The following is a 21290-nucleotide window of genomic DNA, read 5'->3' as shown; positions in this document are numbered from 1 at the left end:
GGATGGCATGGTTCTTTTGTTTCTGCCTCCTAAATGCTAGTAGTACAGCATGAATCATCACACATAGTTTTTTCATCTGTTTTAGCTATATAAAGAAGCAAGAAGTATGGTGAACCTCTATGTTTCTATTACTTATTAAAAAACAATAAACACAGAACCAAGTCTTATCTCATCTATAACCATATCTTTGCATTTCTAAAATATAAAGACTGCTTTAAAAAGTCACAACCTTCACATAATTGTATTTAAAATACTAATATTTGCTTAGTGTTACTTAGTATCTAATCAGTTAATACATTTCTTGAAACTATGGAGATAGCTCAGTTGGTAAAGTACTTGCCACAAAATCACAGAGACTTGAATTTAATTCCCCCAAACCACATTTTTTTTGTTTGTTTTTTTGAGACAGGGTTTCATCTGTGGCTTTGGAGGCTGTCCTGGAACTAGCTCTTGTAGACCAGTCTGATCTCGAACTCACAGAGATCCACCAGCCTCTGCCTCCCGAGTGCTGGGATTAAAGGCATGCGCCACCACCGCCCGGCTCCAAACCACATTTTAAAAAGTCCAGGTTCTCAATGGCATGCATTTGTAATCCCAATCCTGGAGATACATAGTCAGGTGGATCTCTGGGTTCACTGGCTGACCAAGCTAGCCATCTTGTCAATCTCCAGATTAATAAGAAACTCAGAAAACAAGGTGGGCAGCTCCCAAGGAAGGACACATGAATGAGGTTGTTCAAAGCTTGCATACATGTAACCATAGACGCATGCTTCCACACATAAAAGTGTGCACATATGCATGTGCATGCACACACAAAATAAATGTGAAATTTTTTTGAGATAGGTTCTCACTATGTAACCCTGACTGGCCTGGAATATGCGCTGTAGACCAGATTAGCCCCAAACTCATAGAGATAGATTTGCCTGCCTCTGTCTCCTGAATGCTAGGTTAAAGACATGAGCTACCATGCCTGGCCCAATTTCTTGAATTGTATTACAAGTTCTATAGTTGGTTGGAGTCTGGATCTATACATTTTATTTGGTTTGCCTCTTATCTCCTGAGATTTTTTTTTCCAGTTAACATTTCCTGCATTTTGTATTTTGTTGACTCTGCGTCTGTGGTGAAGCATAACATCCTCTGTTTCTTTTATTTGCCACAGATTGGGAGTTAAATCTAAGAGTTTGATCATATTTAAAGTTGTATTTTGAGATCATACCTTTACATGTGTTTTGTACTGTGATACATCAGGCAATACATGGTTCCTGGAGGTCTTTGTTTTATGACTGTCCAGTGAGTTTAAATGCTCTTTAAGGAGGCAGAACAAGATGGCAGCTAGGTAAGATCATTTACCATTTACCTCCTTACAGATGGCACTAGGGTATCATGCATCCCACCATAGCTGTGGGTAAGGCCCAGCACATTTGTAGATAATAGCATACCATAATGTCATAAGGGTGGACACCTTTGCTGGATTTTCATGCACCGTACTAACTTCGCAAGAGCTTACTAAAGAACTAAGGTGAAAGACCACCCGTAGTGTTCTGATTTTAGTATAAAAGGAAAAGACACATTGAAAAAAATGCTGAGGCCTGTTTTTGCCCCCCCCCCCAAGCTTCAGGGAGAGTGATACCTTCACTTTGGGGATGGAGAAGGAATTAAATCCTCACCTCAGACTTGAAACAGTATGAACAGCCCAGTGATCTAAGAGCTGGTGCAATCCTGTGCATCCTGTGGCCAAGGCCTGTGACCTGAAGATAGTCAGATGGCTAAGACTGCAGTTAGGACTCTTCCCCCACAACCTCAGCTAGTAGAATGGAAAGCAGGGCTTCACCTACTGGATAGCACAAAAGCAAGAACTCTTCCTTGGAGCTCAGTGCCAGCCTTAATAGTCTTTAAGGTTCTCAATCTGTGGGTTTTGACCTCCTTGGAAGTCAAATGACCCTTTGACAGGGGTCACCTAAGACCATTGGGAAACATTTCCATTACAATCCACAACAGTAGCAAAATTAGTTATGAAGTAGCAATGAAAATAACTTCATGGTTGGGAGGGGGAGTCACTACAAAATGAAGAACTGTATTAGAGGGTCACAGCATTAGCAAGGTTGAGAACTACTGCCCTAAGGGACTGTTGTCACTGCCCATTCCAAGTCTCCAGTAGCACAACTATCCTGGGCCAGTATTCACTGATGGAGCTCCAGACCTTGACACCTGACACAGTTTTACACTTATTATGATGGACTTAATTACTGTCAGTTCTGGCATGCACCTGGATATACCCCTGAGTCTGTGTAGGTAAATTGAGCCTTTGAAAGCCAGATAGGACACAGGTTAATGCCATCTTGGATGGCCAAAGGACTGATTTCATCAGCACTATTCAAACCATGGGCGGCACCACATGGACTCAGCCTCTACTCATCAGGTGGGATGGGGTAAAAACACAGAATTTTGCCTTGGGACTTAGTGTTGGGATTCTGCACCTCCACACTGGGCAGACAGAATCTAACAGTCCCCATCTTGAGTCCTGCATGAAGACAGGGTTTCTGAAGAGTTACAGTGCCAGGGGAAGACTTGCTGTCCTAGTCTAGCAAACTTCTGTTCCAGTCAGGGCTGCGTTCCCAGCAGCCCACTGCAGTACAGGACTTGGTCTCACCCCAGTGCTCTGTTGATCCTGGTGTAGTGGGATCAGCACTGTGACATTTATAGCCACAGTTCTGGAGTAGGAACCCAGGGCTGGTCCCTCTGTGATTCTCTTCACAGAATTCTACAGTTTATGACCACAGGCTGATGGCTTTGGAAGGCACATGTAGGCCTATGCAAGACCCATGTACAGGTTTGTGTGGGTAAGCTATCTTTTATAAGCGCTCCCTAATTGAGTCTGAAACAAACTCATCAATTGAGGTTAGGATAACCCCAAACTACTTGGATTGCTTTTAGGACTGCAACAGGCAATCTGAACTTTGGCGCCATCTAGAGTTAGAACTATAGGCTGAAAAAATAGGCATGCTGGCTTTAATTTCTGAAAACAAACAAAACCCAAACAAGCCAAATTATGAAGATTATGGGATAAATAACTAATCTGTTTGTCCTCAGGTGACACCATACATCAGTCAACATCAAGGATGTTCAAGGAACCATGGCCTTGTCTAACAGTAAAAGTAAAATGTCGGAAACTGTCCCAATAATAATCGGTATAGGTGCATGCTCATACAGGTAATGTGTTAGTTACTTCTCTGCTGCTGTGATAAAATACCGTGACCCAAAACTGACTGATGGAAGGAGGAGTTTATTTTGACTTGCAGTTTCAGAGTGATGAGAGTCCATCATGGCAAGGAAGCATGGTGGCAAGCGCAGGTGTGATGGCTGGAGCAGACAGCTGAGAGTTCACATCCTCAGTGGAAAGCATGAAACACAGAGTGTGAACTGTGAATGGGGTGAGGCTGTGTATTCTCAAGGTCCACCCCCACTAACGCACCCCTCCCTAAGCAGCACAACCAGCTAAGCCTCAAGTATTCAAATACTATGGAGAGCATTTCTGATCTGAATTGCCACAGATAATTAAAAGCAAACAAAGCAACAGACCAAGTTGAAGGAAACTTACTGAGTTTCAATGGAAAATAGAGAAATAATTCAGTTCTTCAATAGATAAAATTTGTGGAGGCAATTTTTAAAACATTGACATCTCTGAGCATGAATTTACACTAAACAAAATGAAATGCATTAAGAAAGTATTGATAATAGAGTAAGTCAAACAGAAGAGAATGAATGAGCTCCAAGACAGGCTATATAGAGAAGAGAAAAAAATGAAGAGGCTGAAATACACTTATGATAACTTTGGGACAACATTAAAGGGGCAGATAGGTTACTGGGGATCTGAAAGGGACTTGAGTGGGCCAAAGGAGTTAATTGAAGCAACTACACCAAAGGTTCTTCAGTGGACTATATATCCAGTTTTCATGACATTATAGAGGCCCATCTCCATGAATCTGGACTGGCCTTGTGATTTTCTCATACCAATCAATTGAATGTTGCAAATATGATTAACAACTTCTTCTTCTTCTTCTTCTTCTTCTTCTTCTTCTTCTTCTTCTTCTTCTTCTTCTTCTTCTTCTTCTTCTTCTTCTTCTTTTGCACTCCCACCAACAATGGAGGAGTGTTCCCCTTTCTCCACGTCCTCTCCAGCATAAATTGTCTTTGGTGTTTTTGATTTTAGCTATTCTGAAAGGAGTAAGATAGTATCTCAGAGTTGTTTTGATTTGCATTTCCCTGATGGCTAAGGATGTTGAGCACTTTCTTAAGTGTCTTTCAGCCAATGATTAACTTCTTATGCTGGATCTGAAGAACTATTGCCCTGGTCTCTTGAAGTGATGTCCATGACATGTCTGTCTAGTTGAAATGTGGCATTGGAGGTGGGCAACAACCTTGTAGAGTCTGACTGAGATTGCCTAACAACCTTCATAGCTCAAGGCAGTCACTTGTAGAGAAATATGTTCTGGCCATGCCAGCCATCAGATGCTAGAGTGAAAAAGAGTCACCTTGGATGTTTAAACAAATTGACATTGGGATATAGCTCAATGGTAGAGACCTTGCCTGGCATGCTCAATTATCTAGGTTCAAACTCTGGTAATGCCAAAAAGAAAGAAGTTGATATTAAACTTTAAAATGACCTAAGTTACAATCACCATTTGAACATAATCATATGAGATGGTATGCTGAGCCCTCTCAATCCACACAACCATGCTTGGGGTTAGGGTTAGGTTTAGGGTTTAGGGTTAGTGTTAGAGATAGGGTTAGGGTTAGGGTTTATGGTTTAGGGTTAGAGTTAGGGTTAGGGTTAGGGTTAGGGTGAGAATGTCTTTGTAAGCCAACACATTTCACGATTGTTTGTTAAATAGTAAAAGGTAACAAGAAGAGTGCTGTGAACTCTGCTCATGTAGTTAAGACAGTGTTTGCTAGGATTCCTCATTGCATAGCTCCTATTTTCTCCTTATATTTGGGTAAAAAATGTGGCACACACCTTAGAGACTTACTGTTCTTCCCCCAATTTTCCCCTAATTGAGGAATTGAGAATTCTCAGCCAAATGCTGGTGGTGTCTCCTCTGTTCAAAAGCTTCAATCTTTTAGTCTTTATCTTATTTTAAAACATTTATTCTGTGGGGCGTGTGTGTGAAGATGGGGCTAGGTGTGTGTGTGTGTGTGTGTGTGTGTGTGTGTGTGTGTGTGTGTGTGTGTGTTTTCAGGCCATGACACATGTATGGAGGTCACAGGGCAACTTGTGCAAGTCAGTTCTCTCCTTCCTGTATGTGGATCTCAGGGATCCAATATGAGTCTGCAGCTTGTCAGATACATCTCACTTGCCTTTGCTTTATTAATATTTAGTTTTGACATTTGAGGCTGGATGTTATGTTGCACAGGTTGGCCTTGAACTAGCCATGCAACTGTGCTCCTGATTCTCCGGCCTGTACCTCCCAAGTAAGGGTTACAGGAATGTGCCACTGAAACTAGCAGTGACAATCCTTCAGTTTTAGAGGGCAGACAAAAAACTTCATTTCTGACCCAGGCTCACAGACAGGATCTGTTTGTTAACACATTACTGCTCTTAAGGTGAAATACTTTTTTAAAAAAAGGGGGGAGGGATTGCAGCTACAGGTGATATTATATTCACTAATCCTCTTTCAATTGCTGCTTGGGACACAGTGAAAGCCACTTTCTTTGTTCTTTGAGGCAGGTAATATCCAGTGGGAATGAAAAGTTTGATACCCTGGTGTTCTGTGTTTCCTACAACTTGTTCACTAGACTCCACAGTTCACTGACCTCCAGTTTGTGAGAAAGGGCTAGAAATGGCTGATGGTGTGAGGAAGGTTGTCCAAGAGACCCTGGCCCAGAATTTGGCTTTTCTTTTTCATTCAACTTTAACTTTCATTACACACTTGTAACAGCACAAAGGCTACTAACATGGAGAAGGGCCTGGGCCATTACAAATAGGACCCCTAAGGAACACTACTCAAAAAAACCTGCTTCTGAGTTAGAGTATCACTGTATTAGTTCATTAGGGGGAACAGATAGTAGTCTCTGATAAATCTCATCCATATCATCGAATACTTGGTGAGTTAAATCATGATTCAGGAGGTTGCTAAGCAAGCCCAGGATGGGAACAGGTGTTGATGAAATGTCTTTACAGTGGAAACATCTGCTAGTGAGGAGCCCCCAGATCCAGAGACTTCATCCGTACCAGTGTTTCCCACACTTTACCTTAATATCATCTTCTTGTGGCTTTACTGTTTCCCTATTACTATATATCCCAGTTTTTCCTCAGCTGGGTAAAATTAAAAAAAAAAGATTAATTTAGCCTTGTTCTAAGCATTTACATCTCTAAAAAATACCCTTAGTGTGCTAGATATAGTTTTAAATACATAACAAATAATAAATTTAAGCACAAAAATGACTACCAAAATGAAAAGTGTCCACGAATTGTTTAATGATTGTTAGTGGTGTATACCACAGTCTGTTAAACATACCTTACAAAAATACATATTCTCCCTCACTCCTCCACACCATCCTTTTCCAGACAAGGGTCACTCTGTAGCTTAGGATGGACTAGAATTTACTATGTAGCACAGATGACCCACAGGCCTCTCAGGACTCCCTGCCTTACTCTCCAATGCAGTGGGATTCTAACCACGAACTACTACGCATGCCTAGAAATTTTATCTTTTAAAGCCCTGCTTATTGTACAGACAGCCTGTCCATTGAACTCTTTATCTGATGTTTTGCTAGCAAGATGGCTTCTGGCAGATGCTGTACCTCTTGCACGTTCATTTTGTGATCCTACATAGTTCTAATATTTGATATTTAACTTATGTCTATGTGGAGAGCTTGAAATTCTTACATATTTACAGCACTTAAGGATGCATATCTCTTCTCCATTTGAGATGGCCCACTTTTGGCCTACTGGTGAATTAAGTTTTTGCTAGGCTGCTAAGCCACACATAGTACACATCAGCAACAAAAATCATTATTAAGATAACATGGAGATAATACTGAGAACATAGAAAGACCGAAATGTGGGGGTTCTGTCATTCATAATAACTTGGAGAACTTAGTGCCTCTTTCTAAAGCATGGAGGTCTTACCTAAAAGCTTTGCTTTAAAATATTTACACTTCAAACTGAAATAGAAGGTTAAATAAGAGTCAAGGAAGCCAATCTTCTACTTTATTATATGAGATTTGGAGATTTTGGAGAAGTATGTATGGTCGAGGGTTTTCCTCTACTAAGCTTTCTAATGAATCTTTTGAGGAAGGAGACTTAAAATTTTAAGTTCTACAAACCTCTTTTCACTCTCTTTCTTTCCACTAGGCTGTCCCTTGAAACAGGCTAGTTCTGCTCATAGTACCTGGCACAATCCCTGGCATCAGTTCATACTAGCTTAAATCTTAACAAATGAACACTTGTCTTTCCCCTGTCTTGCAGTGTATCTCTACCATCCTGTCAGAGGGAACCAGAAAATAGAATACACTGGCTTCGGGGAGAGTGGAGTGGGGGCTGGGCATACAAGGGGCAAATGTTTGGAGAGTAATGCTTTTGCTCTATATCTGTTGGTGCTCAATTGTGAGTTATATTTTCATCTTTAGCTCAAAACTGCATTTCAGCTCTCATCAAAATCACTTTTTAAAAACTAGGGCTTCCATGTTTTTTCCACAAAAAAATTTTTTTTTGTTTCTTTGAGACAGGGTTTCTCTGTGTAGCTTTGAAGACCAGGCTAGCCTTGAACTCAAAGAGATCTACCTGTCTTTGCCTCCTGAATGCTGGAATTAAAGGCATGCACCACCACTGCCCAGCTAAAATGCCATTTCTTTGCAATACCTGAAAGCAACAAGAACCGGTTCACTCCAAAAGTGAATAACAAAGAATACTTGTTTAAAAATATGTTCATTTTAGGAAGTTTGCCCACATTTTAAATGACAGTTATATTAAAGTATATTGCTTGGCCTTTTAAATGTGACTTTTAAAAACCAATTCACCCTAATAGTTTGGCAGGCTCTAGTGCCCACTAGATAAAACATGCTGACATGTTTCAGTGCTGAAACAGATCCTAGAAAAGTTTAAAGCAAGCTTAAGCTGGAGTGCTATCATCTTTAAGTTTCTGACAGATATCTAGAAATTTCTTCAAAGATTCAGAGAAAGGAAAATGATGGAAATAAAATTTGAAATAAATGAGAACTGAGCTTTACATACATTTCTTTATTATGTTTTTTGGGGGCATTGGGGAAAACATTGAAGTATTTTCCTTCTAAAGAGGAGAGGAGTGGAAAGAACTAGAATATGTAGTGAATGAGTGCTTTAAATACTGAATGGCCACTGGCCTCATGGATATGAACAGGTGAACCACAAATGCAGGCCTTGGCAAACAAGCCCTTTCTTCCTTTTTTCTGCTTGAGGGGCTTTTTTCTTCCTGAAGACCTGCTTTCTTGACAGCTCCAAGATGGAATCTCATCCTAGCCTTTTTTTTTTTTTTTTTGAGTGGGGAGGCAAAAGAAAAGCATCGCTTCCACTCGGTTTTAGTAGAGGAGTGGAGGGAAGGGAAGTGTATTTGTCAGATTTTGATAGAGTCTTCAGATATTTAGACCCAGAAGGGCCAAGCCAGGCACTGTGGGAGGTCTAAACAGAAAGGAGAGAGGGTATTTGCATGGCTCTCATACAATTGTTTTTTTTTTTTTAAATTTGTACCAGAAAAATGGGACTGATGAGCCACAGGGGGTCCCAAGAGGCAGGAAGGATGTGGAGGGTTGCAGACCCAGGGACACCCTGCTCCTCCAGGCCTCACAGGCCGCACTGGCCCTGCGTGGGCCGGGCAGAGAACGTTCAGGCCCCCACCATGGGGCGGGAAGCCGTGTGCTGCGGATGCTGATTGGCTGGGGGGGCCGTCGCCTGGTGCTATTTGTTGTCGCTCACGCGCACTTGACGCAGACGGCGTCCAGGCGTCCGCACGTGCAGCCGTTTAAGCCGCGTCGGCGGCCGCGAGGAGCCCAGGAAGCCTGGAGCGGAGAGGTGAGTGGGCTGGTGGCCTTCCTCCCGTGTCGGCCTTCGGCCATGGACGCCCTAGGCAGGCCCGGTGGCCTCTGGGGGTCCGGCCTAGAGCCAGAGGCTGGGCACACGGGCCCTCGTGGGGTGTGAGGTCGGCCTCTGGGGCTTTCCCCTTCCGACCTGCGTCTTCATGCTGAGTGGAGCAGTGTGAAGACTTGGGGCCTGCAGGGGAGGGAAGCCCAAGGAACCTTCTGCTCCGTGCCTAGGCGGCCATTTTTCAGAAGAAACGGTGTTTGAACGCTCCCAGGGAAGCTCGACGTCCCAGGTTGAAGAGGTTTGGGCCGCCACCTTCCGACGTTCTCCCCTTCGTCTCCAAGGCCTCAACATCCTGTGTGTGTTTGAGGGGACCTGAAGGGAAATACCTTCAGTATCCCAGATACTAACTATGCAGCAAGCCATTTGGGAATCGTTGAGGGAGAACAAAGATTTTGGGCAAACCTAGGCATTGCTGGGAACATGGGGATTGCTTGAGTGATTCACCTAGCCTTTGAAAGATAAAAATGCTGGCTATAAGTATCACCTGTAGGCTTTTGGGGGAAGGTGATCACAGTAGTTGCAAGTGGTGTGAAGGTGTGAAGGGACAAAAAAAAAAAATAGTTTGTGGTGGTTAACCCCAGTACCTTGTGCTTCATTTACTATGCCTTTGACGTACACCACAGCCCCATAAATGAAAGATAAGTATTCTGATGTGGCCGTGACCATAAGTGCATTTTATTTATTTTTTTAAGGACCCTGTAGCTACCATGGGAGATGAAGATTGGGAGGCAGAAATCCTCAAACCTCATGTGTCTTCCTATGTTCCTGTATTTGAGAAGGTAATAAAACTGTGGAGCGTCATCAAATGTGGATTTTTATCAGTTAAAAGTCAAACTGGTGAGGAAGTTCTAAATTATTATAGCCTATTTAGTATTTCTCTACATGTGATCTTTATTAACTATTTTATGGGGAATGAGGAAGGCAGGCTAAGCTTCAAATTGATTAACACCTATATGGTAACTTGATAATAACAAGCAAAAGCTGTAATACTACCAGTGTAATTAAAATCTCACTGCTTTAGGACTTAAAGGTGAACACAAGCTTGTACAAGTGTTCTTGAAAGTCTTGACATAACTTGCATAGAAAAGTAATGATTGAAAAGTAATGAGCTCAATGATAACATATTAGACTATAAAATATTAGATTGCTTTTTCTGAATGGCATTGGGGAGTTGAAATTGTAACTCAAAAGGAGCTTTGAGGTTTTAGTTTTATATTTATTAACATATATAACAACTTATTATCACTATTATTGGAGTGTACCTTATAAGATACTGTTTTTGGCCGAGCTCTGGTGGTGTACACCTTAAATTCCAGCACTTTGGAGGCAGAGGCAAGTGAATCTCTGAGTTTGAGTCCAGCTTGGCCTACAGAGAGAGTTCTAGGAGTGCCAGGGCAGAGAAACCTGTCTTGAAAAACAAAAACCCAGAACAAAAGAAAAAGACTTTTTGCAGGAGTTCCCTCACATTCAGAAATTCCATTTTGTGTGTATGTCAGTTCTGATTTTAAGTGATGTTTTGTGGAAATGTTTATTTTATACAAAAACAAAATATTAGTGTTTTGATTTAGTTGTGTTGATTGATATGTGGGATTTAAATTCAAATACCCCAAATAATAATCTGAATGTGTAATATTTCTTTGATTGAAACTTATCTTTAGCACTAGCACATTTAGTGTTTCATATATTTACATATATATGTTTTTTGAGACAGGATTTCTCTGTGTAGCCTTGGCTATCCTAGAACCAGCTCTGTAGACCAGGCTGGCCTTGAACTCAGAGATCTGCCTGCTTCTGCCTTCCAAGTGCCATAATTAAAGGTGTGCCACTGCTGACTGGCTTAGTGTGTTACATTATTTTAAATAAACAATAAATATATTTTTATGTGCATTGGTATTTTGCCTGTATGTATGTTTGTGTGAGGGTTTTGGGTCCCCTAGAACTGAAGTTACAGATAGTTGTGAACTGTCATGTGGGTGCTGGGAATTGAACCTGGGTCATCTGGAAGAACAGTCAGTGCTCTTAACTACTGAGCCACTCTCCAGCCTTATGTGTGTTTTATTTTAATAGTTTTCTTTGCATTATAAAAATATTACATTTTTGTAGAGAGAGGCAAATTACCTAAAAGTCTTGCTGCTTTTTGTTAAATATTTAGTATTTTTTTTAAATTACACAGGTTTAATGGTGTGCATAACAATAATTTTGATTTTTTTTACTTCAACACTAATTATTATGAACTTTTAAAAATATTTACAGTAATACAAGATTTTTTCAAAAAATGTACTGTAATACAGGATTTTTTGGGGTATTTAAGATAGTGGTAGCTTTTCGTTATCTTATTATTAGTATCTACAGCTTGTTTGTTTAATTTGGGATTTTTTTCCCCCAAAACGGTCAGAGGACATTTAATGGCTTGTTGTTCTTCTGGTTCTTAATAGATTCATATAATAAAATTTAATTTACCAATACAGGCTCTGCTGTACATGGACTTTGTAAGTCATCCGTCTGATTTTTCCTCAAGATTTTTATTGTCATGAAATGTTCTTTAAACAACATGCTGCACTGTGGAGTGGGTTGTGTATATTTATTGCATTGTGTTTCTGAAGTTGAGAGGTTGTTAGATTTCTATCCCTCCTTCTTTCCTCCCTCCTCCCCTCCTCTCTTCTCCTTTAACCTCTAAATGTGTGGATTATAGGCATGGGCCATCAATTCTGGCAAGTTGTTAGATCTTCCAGATGTACTTTTTTGGAATCTCTGTACTTTAATGTAACCATGTATCTTGACATCGAGAATACTAAATTGGTAATTCTACCTTACGATTTAATATCATTGCATGGAGCCAGTTTGTAGTAAGTTTCTTATACTTGTCTTCAAACTTGACGCTTGGTTGATCCGAAGGAACATGATATTATCCATGGCTTTGTTGACCTTCCTTGTTTGAGTAAGAAGTGCAGGTGCCAAGGGTAAATAATGTTCTTATGGAGGAAAATCTAAGGTCTTTTAATTAGAATGTTTAAAGACATTATTTTGGGTGTTCCCAGTGAGTTTTCATTTCCATTTTGAATTTAATAGTGGTTTTGAAATAGTCTTGTGCTAATACCATCTTAAACAGTGCCTGTGATCAGATTTTTAATGAGCATTCTTTGAGGTATACTAATATATGCTTACATACTTTGAAATATTAGGGCAGTGTTCTGATAGCTCTTAGAACTTCTCAAATCTAGATTTGGAAATAAATGTGCCATCTAAGGATAGAATAAAAGATGTGAGATTATGAAAAAATGTTTAGCAGTATAGTCCAGAAATCACAGTTGTTACATATTTATACACCGTTAACTTACTAAGATGAGTGTATTAGATATTCAGTTTGATTCACTGGGAGTAATTCTAAATAGTGATCATTTCTGTGTAAGACCGTCTTTTGGGTATATTTTAGAATGAAATAGCCTCCTGAAATTAAAGTGGAAATAAATTTAGTTACTCTCTCCATAATTGTAATGTTATTAAGTAGTAGTAGAAGTTAGTAATAGTTGATGATATAAGAAAATTTGTAGAAGACATCTCAGAATTAACAGAATATAAACAAGAATGTATCCATCCAAAATTATTTGTAGCTACACTGAGAGAATATGGATTAAATATTTTGAAATTTCTATATTGGTCTATTTGGGTGGCTTAAGAGACAACCAGTGTTTTCTAGCTAGGTGTTCTAAAAGCAAATGAATTACATGATCTGTGATTTATTCAACATATTTTTACTTAATCCTTTGTGCTATAAATAATGTTGAACATAAGATACTTTCTGTTAAAGACATTGTATTTTAGGAGACAGAATAAGCACATTTGAGAAACAACTAACTACAAGGTAGAGAGAGCCTTAAAAAGAGAGGTGTGAGTCTGTTAGTTATGTTAGGGTGGGCTTAGATCAAGTGGAGAGAGGGATGGCTTTCCTGGAGGCCCTGACTTGTGAACTGAAGATTTGAAGGAGTCTCAGCAGGACATCAGGTGAAAAGGTTCCAGAAGGGAACACACATCATATTAGGATATTTGGAAGGCACATGTATTAGTTTCAGATAGCTACTGTAACAAATCTCCATAAAATGGGTAGTATGAAATAACAGAAGTTTGTTCTTTCATTGTCCTTGAAGCCAGAAGTTAGGGATCCAGGTATCTATAGGTCTGTCCTCTCTTTGGGGGTTCTAAGAGAGAATCTTTGTAGCTTCTAGCATCTGTTACATGTAGACAATCCTTGGCTTGTGTCACCCATCCAACTCCTGCCCCCCCCACCCCCCCGGGTGTGTGTGTGTGTATGTGTGTGTGTGCGCGCAAGCACATGTACTTGTGTGTTTTCCCATTACATTTGGGATAGCAAATTAGGACTCAGATTAATATTCTGTATCAAATCTTAATTATATCTGTTATGACCCTCTTTCAAATAAAGTATTAATTCCAAGTATCATTGGCACACATGGGATGGGCACACCCTAGCTGAGAAGCTGTTGGCTGTTGGTGGCTGCTAGAGGAGGGAGAATCAATTTTTTCAGGCATGCAGCCCCTGAGAGACTACTTGTGCACATACTAGTGATTCTAAGTAAGTGGACTTGGGGCTTTGTGAAAATCACATGAAGTTGGGAGGGGAAAGTGGTGGTGTGGTGACAAGAGGAACTGAAGGAGGGGGATGGGGATTGGATTTGATCATACATTATAGACATGTATGAAAATTTCAAACCACAAAAAACTATCAGATTCTAGGATTAGGACTTGATGTCTGTGGGTGTCCATTATGCAACTTAGATAGCTATATGACTAAAGCATAGTGAGTTAAAGCATAGTGAGTTAAGAGAGTGGTACAAACTGAAGTCAGAGGAGAGGGAAAGGAAGAGAGGAACTGAAAGTAATTAGGCACTTACACTTGGTAGAACTGAATGGGATGGATTTGGGTAATGAAGGAAAGGGCTTAAGAATGATGAGTAGGGCCGAGCGTTGGTGGTGCATGCCTTTAATCCCAGCACTTGGGAGGCAGAGACAGGCGGATCTCAGTGAGTTCGAGGCCAGCCTGGTCTCCAGAGCAAGTGCCAGGATAGGCTCCAAAGCTACACAGAGAAACCCTGTCTCGAAAAACCAAAAAAAAAAAAAAAAAAAAAAAAGATGAGTAGGTTTTCTAACTTAATCTCAATTGATGATTTGCTGTTTCTTGAAATGGAGCCTCTATGGGTGGTGAACAAGTTTGGGAAGGAAAAATGAGATGTCTGTATTTTCTATGTTAATCCCTTCTATGCCTATGAAGACTTAGACCCTGAGGGAGGGAGGGAGGGAGGGAGGGAGGAGGGAGGAGGGAGGGAGGGAGGGAGGAGGAGGAATTAGGCCCATACATTAAAAACTGAATAATTATCTGTGTATTAGGGTTCAGGTAAAATCAGGTAGAGTAAGAGTGTGATGGAGACCAGATGTAGAGTTGCACACTGTTAGGTCCCAACCCCCAAACCCTCAAAATGGCAGTGCCACTGACAAGTGTCCAAAATGACAGTCTGGGCTCAGTTCAGGCTGGACTCTTGACAGGGTAAACAGAAGGATTAGTAGTACAGATAGACAGAGGCTTAATATTCAGCATTCTTCAGAAACCTTGTGAGTCACTGCCTAACAAAAGAGCCACTTCCCTTATCTCTGACAAATGGGACATCTAGCTCCCTGTTAGCACATGCCTGCCGCACAGATCTAAGCCCCATGCTAACCTTCTGGCTCTTTAGGTACCTATTAACAATAACCTGTAACACATACAAAGCCACTCTGGGAGCCCGAAACCTCCCCTCCCCACTACCTTAAACTCTCAGCTTCTGTCCTTGTAACTGGCAAGACCCCCCCCCCCACCTTTTGCTCCTCTCTCTGTTCCCAAGATATGGGAACCATGGGAGCTTTGGACTCCCCCAAATGCCTCTGGCTGTTTTCTCTCTACTACCTGAGAGAGAGAACCACTCAGCAGTGGTTATGTTTGCAACAAACCTTCTTCCCAGCCATGGAGCCATCCAGTTTGGTGGTTTCACTGTGTCCTTGCTTGTCCACCCCTGGGAAGCTGAGTCAGGTCACCAGGTTATAATCAATTCATGTTGTAGTATATAGATCTGTCTCAAACAAACAAAAACATGCAGAGGTAAAAGCCCTGTAAAATACTGCTGTATGTTTGGTAGAGATACACAGTAGTAATTTTATTGCATAGTTGGTTCCTTTATTAAAATGCATTTTTGGGTTAGAGGTGAATGTGGAAGTTGGGTTTTGAGTAGCTTGAAAGAAACAAGGCATGTTGGAGGCAGTAGCTGCATAAAAATGTTCTAAGTGAGGCAGGGAAGTGGGGCATTAGCTGGAGAAGATGAAGAAGGTAATTGAAGCTAATTAGTTAAAAAGAGTTTTCCTTTTAAACAACTGACAAATCAAGCTTAAAACATGTATGAATTAGTAGTACAAAGGCCATATGCCATTTTTACCTACTGTAAACATGTACCTATTTCACAACTTGCCTTGGAATTTTTTAACTTAAATACATGTGAATATTAAATTCCTTAGCTTGAGGCATCATGTTGTAATAAAATATTCAGGTTTTTAGTGCAGGAATGTATCATTACCATTTATTGGTTTAGACACATTAAACGAGTAAGTTTTTTGCTCTGTTTGACTGATAGCGTCCTGTCCATTTATAAGGCTAGTTGGATCAGTACAAGACTGATCCAGACCCCTGAACATGGATGTCAATAAGGAGGCCTCTGCACTCAAGGGAGCCCCTGGTAGTGGGTTAGTATTTTTCTCTGGTGCAAGAAGGGACTTTGAGAGCCCATCCCACTTTAAGGGTTACACTCTGGCCCTGGACACATGGGGAAGGACCCAGGACCAGCACAGGAAGATTTGGTGGACTCTGCAGAGCCCCCGTTGAGGGCCCTACCCTGCCTGGGGAGTGATGGGTGGATGGGGTGGGGGATAGGTTGGGGGTGGGTGGGTGGAGGAGGGGGGGGTGAGGGGAGGGAGAGGGAGAGGGAGAAGGGACTTACATGTGAAACAAGCTTGTTCCCTAACTTGAACTAATAAATAAAAAAAAATATTAAGTGGGAAATTTCAGAAGTAAATAATTGATGTTTTAAATTGCAGGTCATTCTGAGTAGCATGTTAAAACTTCCCACCATCCCCTTTAGTCTTGCCCATGCTGTATACACTATCTGTCTGACGTTATGGGTTTATGGCCCATGGTCACTTGGACCAGTTCATTCTTCTGACACATTGTCAGGAGGTCCCTAGTAGCTTACTCTTACATTATGTTTCTGTCATCCACCTCGCTGTATCTCATTATATAGGCACAAGAGTAGTGAATAAAGAACAATAACATTTTTTACAGTCTGTTTTCTTACTGTGCCAAATTCATAAATTCCATCATAGGCATATGTTTAAGAAAAATTATCTCATGTATTTTGTGTGTATGAGAGAGTGGAAAGAGAATTTGAGGTGATGGGAGAGAAAGACAGTATGAATGAATTGAGATACTACTCATGGTTTCAGGTACTGAGGGTCTTAGAATGTATTTCTCATGAAAAAGAAGGGACTCTGTAATTTTCTACTTTTGAAATAGATGACACATTCTTATTATTCAGAGTTGAAAACTTGGTTTTCTTTACTACAGGATAAATACTCTTCTGGAGCGAATGGAGACACTTTTAACAGGACTTCAGCTTCATCAGGTACGTGTTAAGGCAAGATGGCTTTTCTTTTTGGGTTAAGGGTTTTGTATAATACTTAAGGAGTTGACATAGTCTTTTAAAAAATTTTTCTAGTGAGGATTCATCCTAGTTTGGATATTTTGGATAGGGAAACTTATATCTAAAGAAGACACAGTGTTAGAGACCATATTATTTAATTTAGTGAGTTGCTGTAAAACTTTTCCCAACCTAAGGGTTGTATGTTTGGCTTCAGATTTCTAAAGCATTGTCAGCTCTGATAAAAGGGAGTAGGATAGATGGAAAAATTACTAAAGTAGGTTCTAATTATGATTGACCAAAAAAATAACTTTAAGCCAGACATTGTCATACCATCAAGAGCACAAGTTTCTTTGGCATCAGAAAACTAATCTACCGAACTTCCCAAGAGAATAAGAGAAAAGTTTCACTGCTATCCAGTGATTTTTTTTTTATTATGGTAAAATGTACATAACAGTGACCATCTTCACCATTAATATTTTTATAGTGTGTGCATAGTGTGTGCATAGTGTGTGCATAGTGTGTGCATAGTGTGTGTGTGTGTGTGTGTGTGTGTGTGTGTGTGTGTGTGTGTGTATGTATGTGTGTGTGCGCGCGCACACGCTATGGCATATGTATGGAGGTCAAAAGACAACTTTGTGGCATTGGTTCTCCCTCCACTCTTAGGTTTTTGAACCTTTAGGGAATCCAGCTCAGAGGGTCAGGCCTGTACAACAAGTTGCTGAATTATCTTTCCAGCCCTGATCTGTGCCATTAAAAGTTAGAAAAGATTTACTTATTATTTATGTTGTATGGGTGTTTTGCCAGCACATGTGTAAGTGCACATGAAGAGGCCAGAAGAAGGTGATAGATCCTCAAACTGGAGTTAGAGATGGTTGTGAGCTGCTTTGTGTGTGCTGGGAACCAAACATGGCTTCTCTGCAAGAGCAGTAAGTGCTCGTAACTGCTGACCCCATTGTTCCAGCCCCCAAACTCAGTGTTTTGTTTTGCTTTTTTTTGTTTTCCATCTTCACCATTTTTAGTGTGCAGTAGGCTGGCATTAAGCACACTCTACATCATCTACCATCTATCTTGAAAATTTTTCATCTTTGCAAACAAATTCTGCTCCCATTAAAATAATAGCTACTCTGCCTGTCTCCAGCCCCTGGAAACCAGACTACTGTATTTCTAGTAAGTCCAAGTTGCTGTCTATGCATTTGAGTTACTGCTCATTTTAAGGCACACAAATGGCAAGGCCTAGGGACATATTCAGTTTATAATTTCTCCTGTTAAAAATTAGAGGATGAGGTTAAAGCCTTTTATAGTCAAGGGAAATATTGGCTCAATTGAGCTTGGCTTCAAGTGAAGGTTTTTGTCAGAACTACAAACTACCTTGACAGAATTGTCAAGATAGTTTGTAGAAAGTGAGGGGAGTTTGAGGCGAAGTTCATCAGGATAAAGAAAATTTAATTCTTATGGTTGTTTTAAGTTCAAGGTAAATCTGTTAAGTTTATAAACCTTTGAAAGGAGCACTTTCACAAACATTTAAGTGTGTTAGTGTAATATATAATCCGATTTTCAAAAGCATATGGGACTACTGGCTGCCTGCAAGTAACAAAGGCTCATTTTCCTTCCTCCTCCATATGAATGCTGAGATCTTCTACAAATAAAAAAGACAGATGTGTAAAAGTATACTTCTTAATATGTAACTGGTAGAAACGTGGTTATTTGTGGTATCAACATAGGGCAGTTTCAGTAAAGGAATGAAATAGGCAGGCCTATATCTGTGAGAACATAATGCTCTATTGTCATGGAATTTTTTAAAAGTTAGATTGAAATCACTACCAACTAAAAGCCATAGCTCATTGATCTGTGACTGCTTAGGCTAAAGGAAAGAAATCACATGAGAAATAATTGCTTGTACTTTTCAATTAAAATAATTTTCAAAAAAGTAATTTAAAATATTACATTTATTGTGTTGGGGGGACATGCTGCAAAGTTCTCTCCTTTGACCATGTGGGTTCTGGGACTTGAACGCAGGTTTTCAGGCTAGCTGTAAGTACCTTTATTGATCATTGTGTTGCTCCTATTTTATAATCGAAAACACAGCTTTGTGGACCTAAAAAGTTCATTTTTTTTATTTTTTGAGACAGGGTTTCTCTGTGTAGCTTTGTAGACCAGGCTGGCCTCAAACTCAAAGAGATACACCTCCCTCTGCCTTGAGTGCTGGGATTAAAGGCATGTGCCACCACCACCTGGCTGAAAGTTTATTTCTTTATTGCAGCATATTTTATATATGTCAAGTGAATGTAAACTAAACTAATACCTAAATAATTCTTTTTTATAAATACTTTTTATTATCTACTGCTCATACCTATAATGATTTATAATGTAAAGCAGGCAGTTGAACAAAATAAATATAAAATGTATATTTTGAGGAGAAAAGTAGCAAGAACAAGTAGAAAGGAGCTAAGTCCTGGGTTCAGGAGATAAATGAAGTGGAATACTCTGTATGATAACCCCAGGGCAAGTTTCCAACTTTTAAAAACATATTAAAGAAAAGCTTAGAGATTGGCATGGTGGTGCATGATTTCAATGACAGCAGTTTAGAAGCATAGGCAGGTGGAACTCTGAGTTTGATATCAGTCAGATGTACAGTGTAAATTCCAGTATAGCCAAGCTTAGGCATTGAAGAAAACCTTGGAAAAGAGAAATCTGGTGAGGATGTAATTGAACAAGAAGGCTATGTTTTAGTGCTAGCAAGCAGAATATTTGGCAGCCTCATTCTGACTTTACAGTCATGGATAGAAGAATAGCATTATGGAACTTTCTTCCATGACTAAGGAAATCTTCTAGGCAGTCAGGTTTCAGATATGTTCTTTAATGTAGAACTTTGATTCATAGGAAGCATGCAGTGAGAAAGATATACTGAAGCTGCCATGGGCATGTGAAATTTCAAAGCCTGCATGTAGAACACACATCTACAAAAACTCCATAGCTAAATCTGGAAAGCCACACTTTTTTATCCAAAGAGTATCTCATTTGGAAACCAAGGGTTCCCTAAATAATTCTTATCAAAAATTTAAATAGTTAGAAAGGAAGAAATTATCCAAAATCTTGGCTGCCAAGTTTTGGACTTACTGATAGTGACTGTGATTCTCTTTAGATTTCTCTATATATTCTGATACATTTGTACCAAATTCTGTTTTTATTTTATGGATGCATATTTACCTATTTTTGTTGAGACATAGACTTTCTTTTCTTTGCTTATCTGTCCTTGCTTTCTATACTTTTTTTCTGTTGAAATTATAGTTGATCTGGTTGCTTTTAATTTTCCTAGAAAAGGGATCATATACTATGTCTTGCTAGTATCCTGGCTAGTTTTTCTTATAGACTTGACACATCCTAGAGTTGCTTAGGAAGAGATCCTTAATTGGACAATTGCCTTGATCAGATTGGCCTGTGGGCATGTCTGTGGAGCATTTTCTTGATTGCTAATTGAAACAGAGCCCCCGACTCATGGTAACTGGTACTGTCTCTTGGTAGGTGAATGGGTCTGTATAGAAGCTAGTGGAGCACAGGATATTCTTCTGAAGAGCTACTTACACAACTCACTTTTCACTTAGGCTTTTTGTTATCATTTTTCTTATACTAGAGACTGAACCTAGGGTCTCATACACACTAAACAAGTATTCCACCACTGAACTACATCTCTAGCCCTATTTTTAATACTGTAATTTTGTTTTGATAAAGTATCTCATAAGTTGCTAATATTGGCCTAGAACTTATAACTAAAATAGTCTGTAAATCTGTTACCTTTCTGCCTCAGTCTCTCAGGTAGCTTGGCTCTGTCACCTTTCTTGTTAGCAAATAAAATTCCTCTGTTCTGTGTGTGGCACATTGAAAAAGCTTTACATTTGTATGTTTAGATATGTATTTTTATTTGTCTTGATTTGAAATCTTACTTGCTTTAGAAATGGAAGACGGACCTTCTGGAAGAGATCATTTCATGAGAAGTGGATTTCCCTCTGGAAGAAATTTGGGAAACAGAGGTAAATATGGTTTTCCTATAATCTTAACTGTTGACCAATGACATAGGGGCTTTGACTGGCTGTTTAATCCAAAGTTAAGTCTTATATAACTCAGTGGATGGTAGGTTTTGTTGGTATAATGAATTTTTATTTAATGTCAGTGGTATGTGGGGGTGGGGCAGAGAAACAGAGACAGGCAAGCCCAGCAAGCTTTAAACAATATATAATATAATCCATGGTGGCCTTAAACCCACACCAGCCATAAACTCTTCATGTGTAATATTGTAATGACAGGCATTAAACTTGTGATCCTCCTTCCACAGCCTAAGTGCTTGTAGTAGAGGCCTGTGCTGTCACACCAGGTAAAGCCTGTGTACTTTAATGCTGTTTTACTTCTTTAGGATAAGAAGACAGTTGACTACACAGATTGTC

General features: G+C 39.9%; 1 protein-coding gene across 11 annotated transcripts in view; it reads left to right on the top strand.

Annotated features, from left to right (window-relative positions):
* Ddx4 (DEAD-box helicase 4) overlaps window positions 1-21290 on the top strand; it is a 71630-nt gene that overhangs the window by 3130 nt on the left and 47210 nt on the right. For 5 of the 11 annotated variants that reach the window (XM_035440575.1, XM_035440570.1, XM_035440572.1 and 2 more), the window contains 4 exons: window positions 8729-9046; window positions 9811-9897; window positions 16776-16833; window positions 20802-20879. In XM_035440575.1, coding sequence (XP_035296466.1) covers window positions 8900-9046; window positions 9811-9897; window positions 16776-16833; window positions 20802-20879 — 370 coding nt within the window. In that variant the 5' untranslated portion in view covers window positions 8729-8899. Of the gene's footprint in view, window positions 1-2757; window positions 2831-3090; window positions 3211-8728; window positions 9047-9810; window positions 9898-16775; window positions 16834-20801; window positions 20880-21290 lie in introns of all 11 variants that reach the window. The other 6 variants (XM_035440571.1, XM_027401459.2, XM_035440573.1 and 3 more) reach the window with 4 other exon arrangements.

This window comes from Cricetulus griseus, chromosome 2, assembly GCF_003668045.3.
Source record: "Cricetulus griseus strain 17A/GY chromosome 2, alternate assembly CriGri-PICRH-1.0, whole genome shotgun sequence".
In the NCBI taxonomy this organism is placed as follows: Eukaryota; Metazoa; Chordata; class Mammalia; order Rodentia; family Cricetidae; genus Cricetulus; species Cricetulus griseus.
The sequence above is the reverse complement of the archived record's forward strand: the minus strand, read 5'-3'. Positions and strand labels throughout refer to the sequence as shown.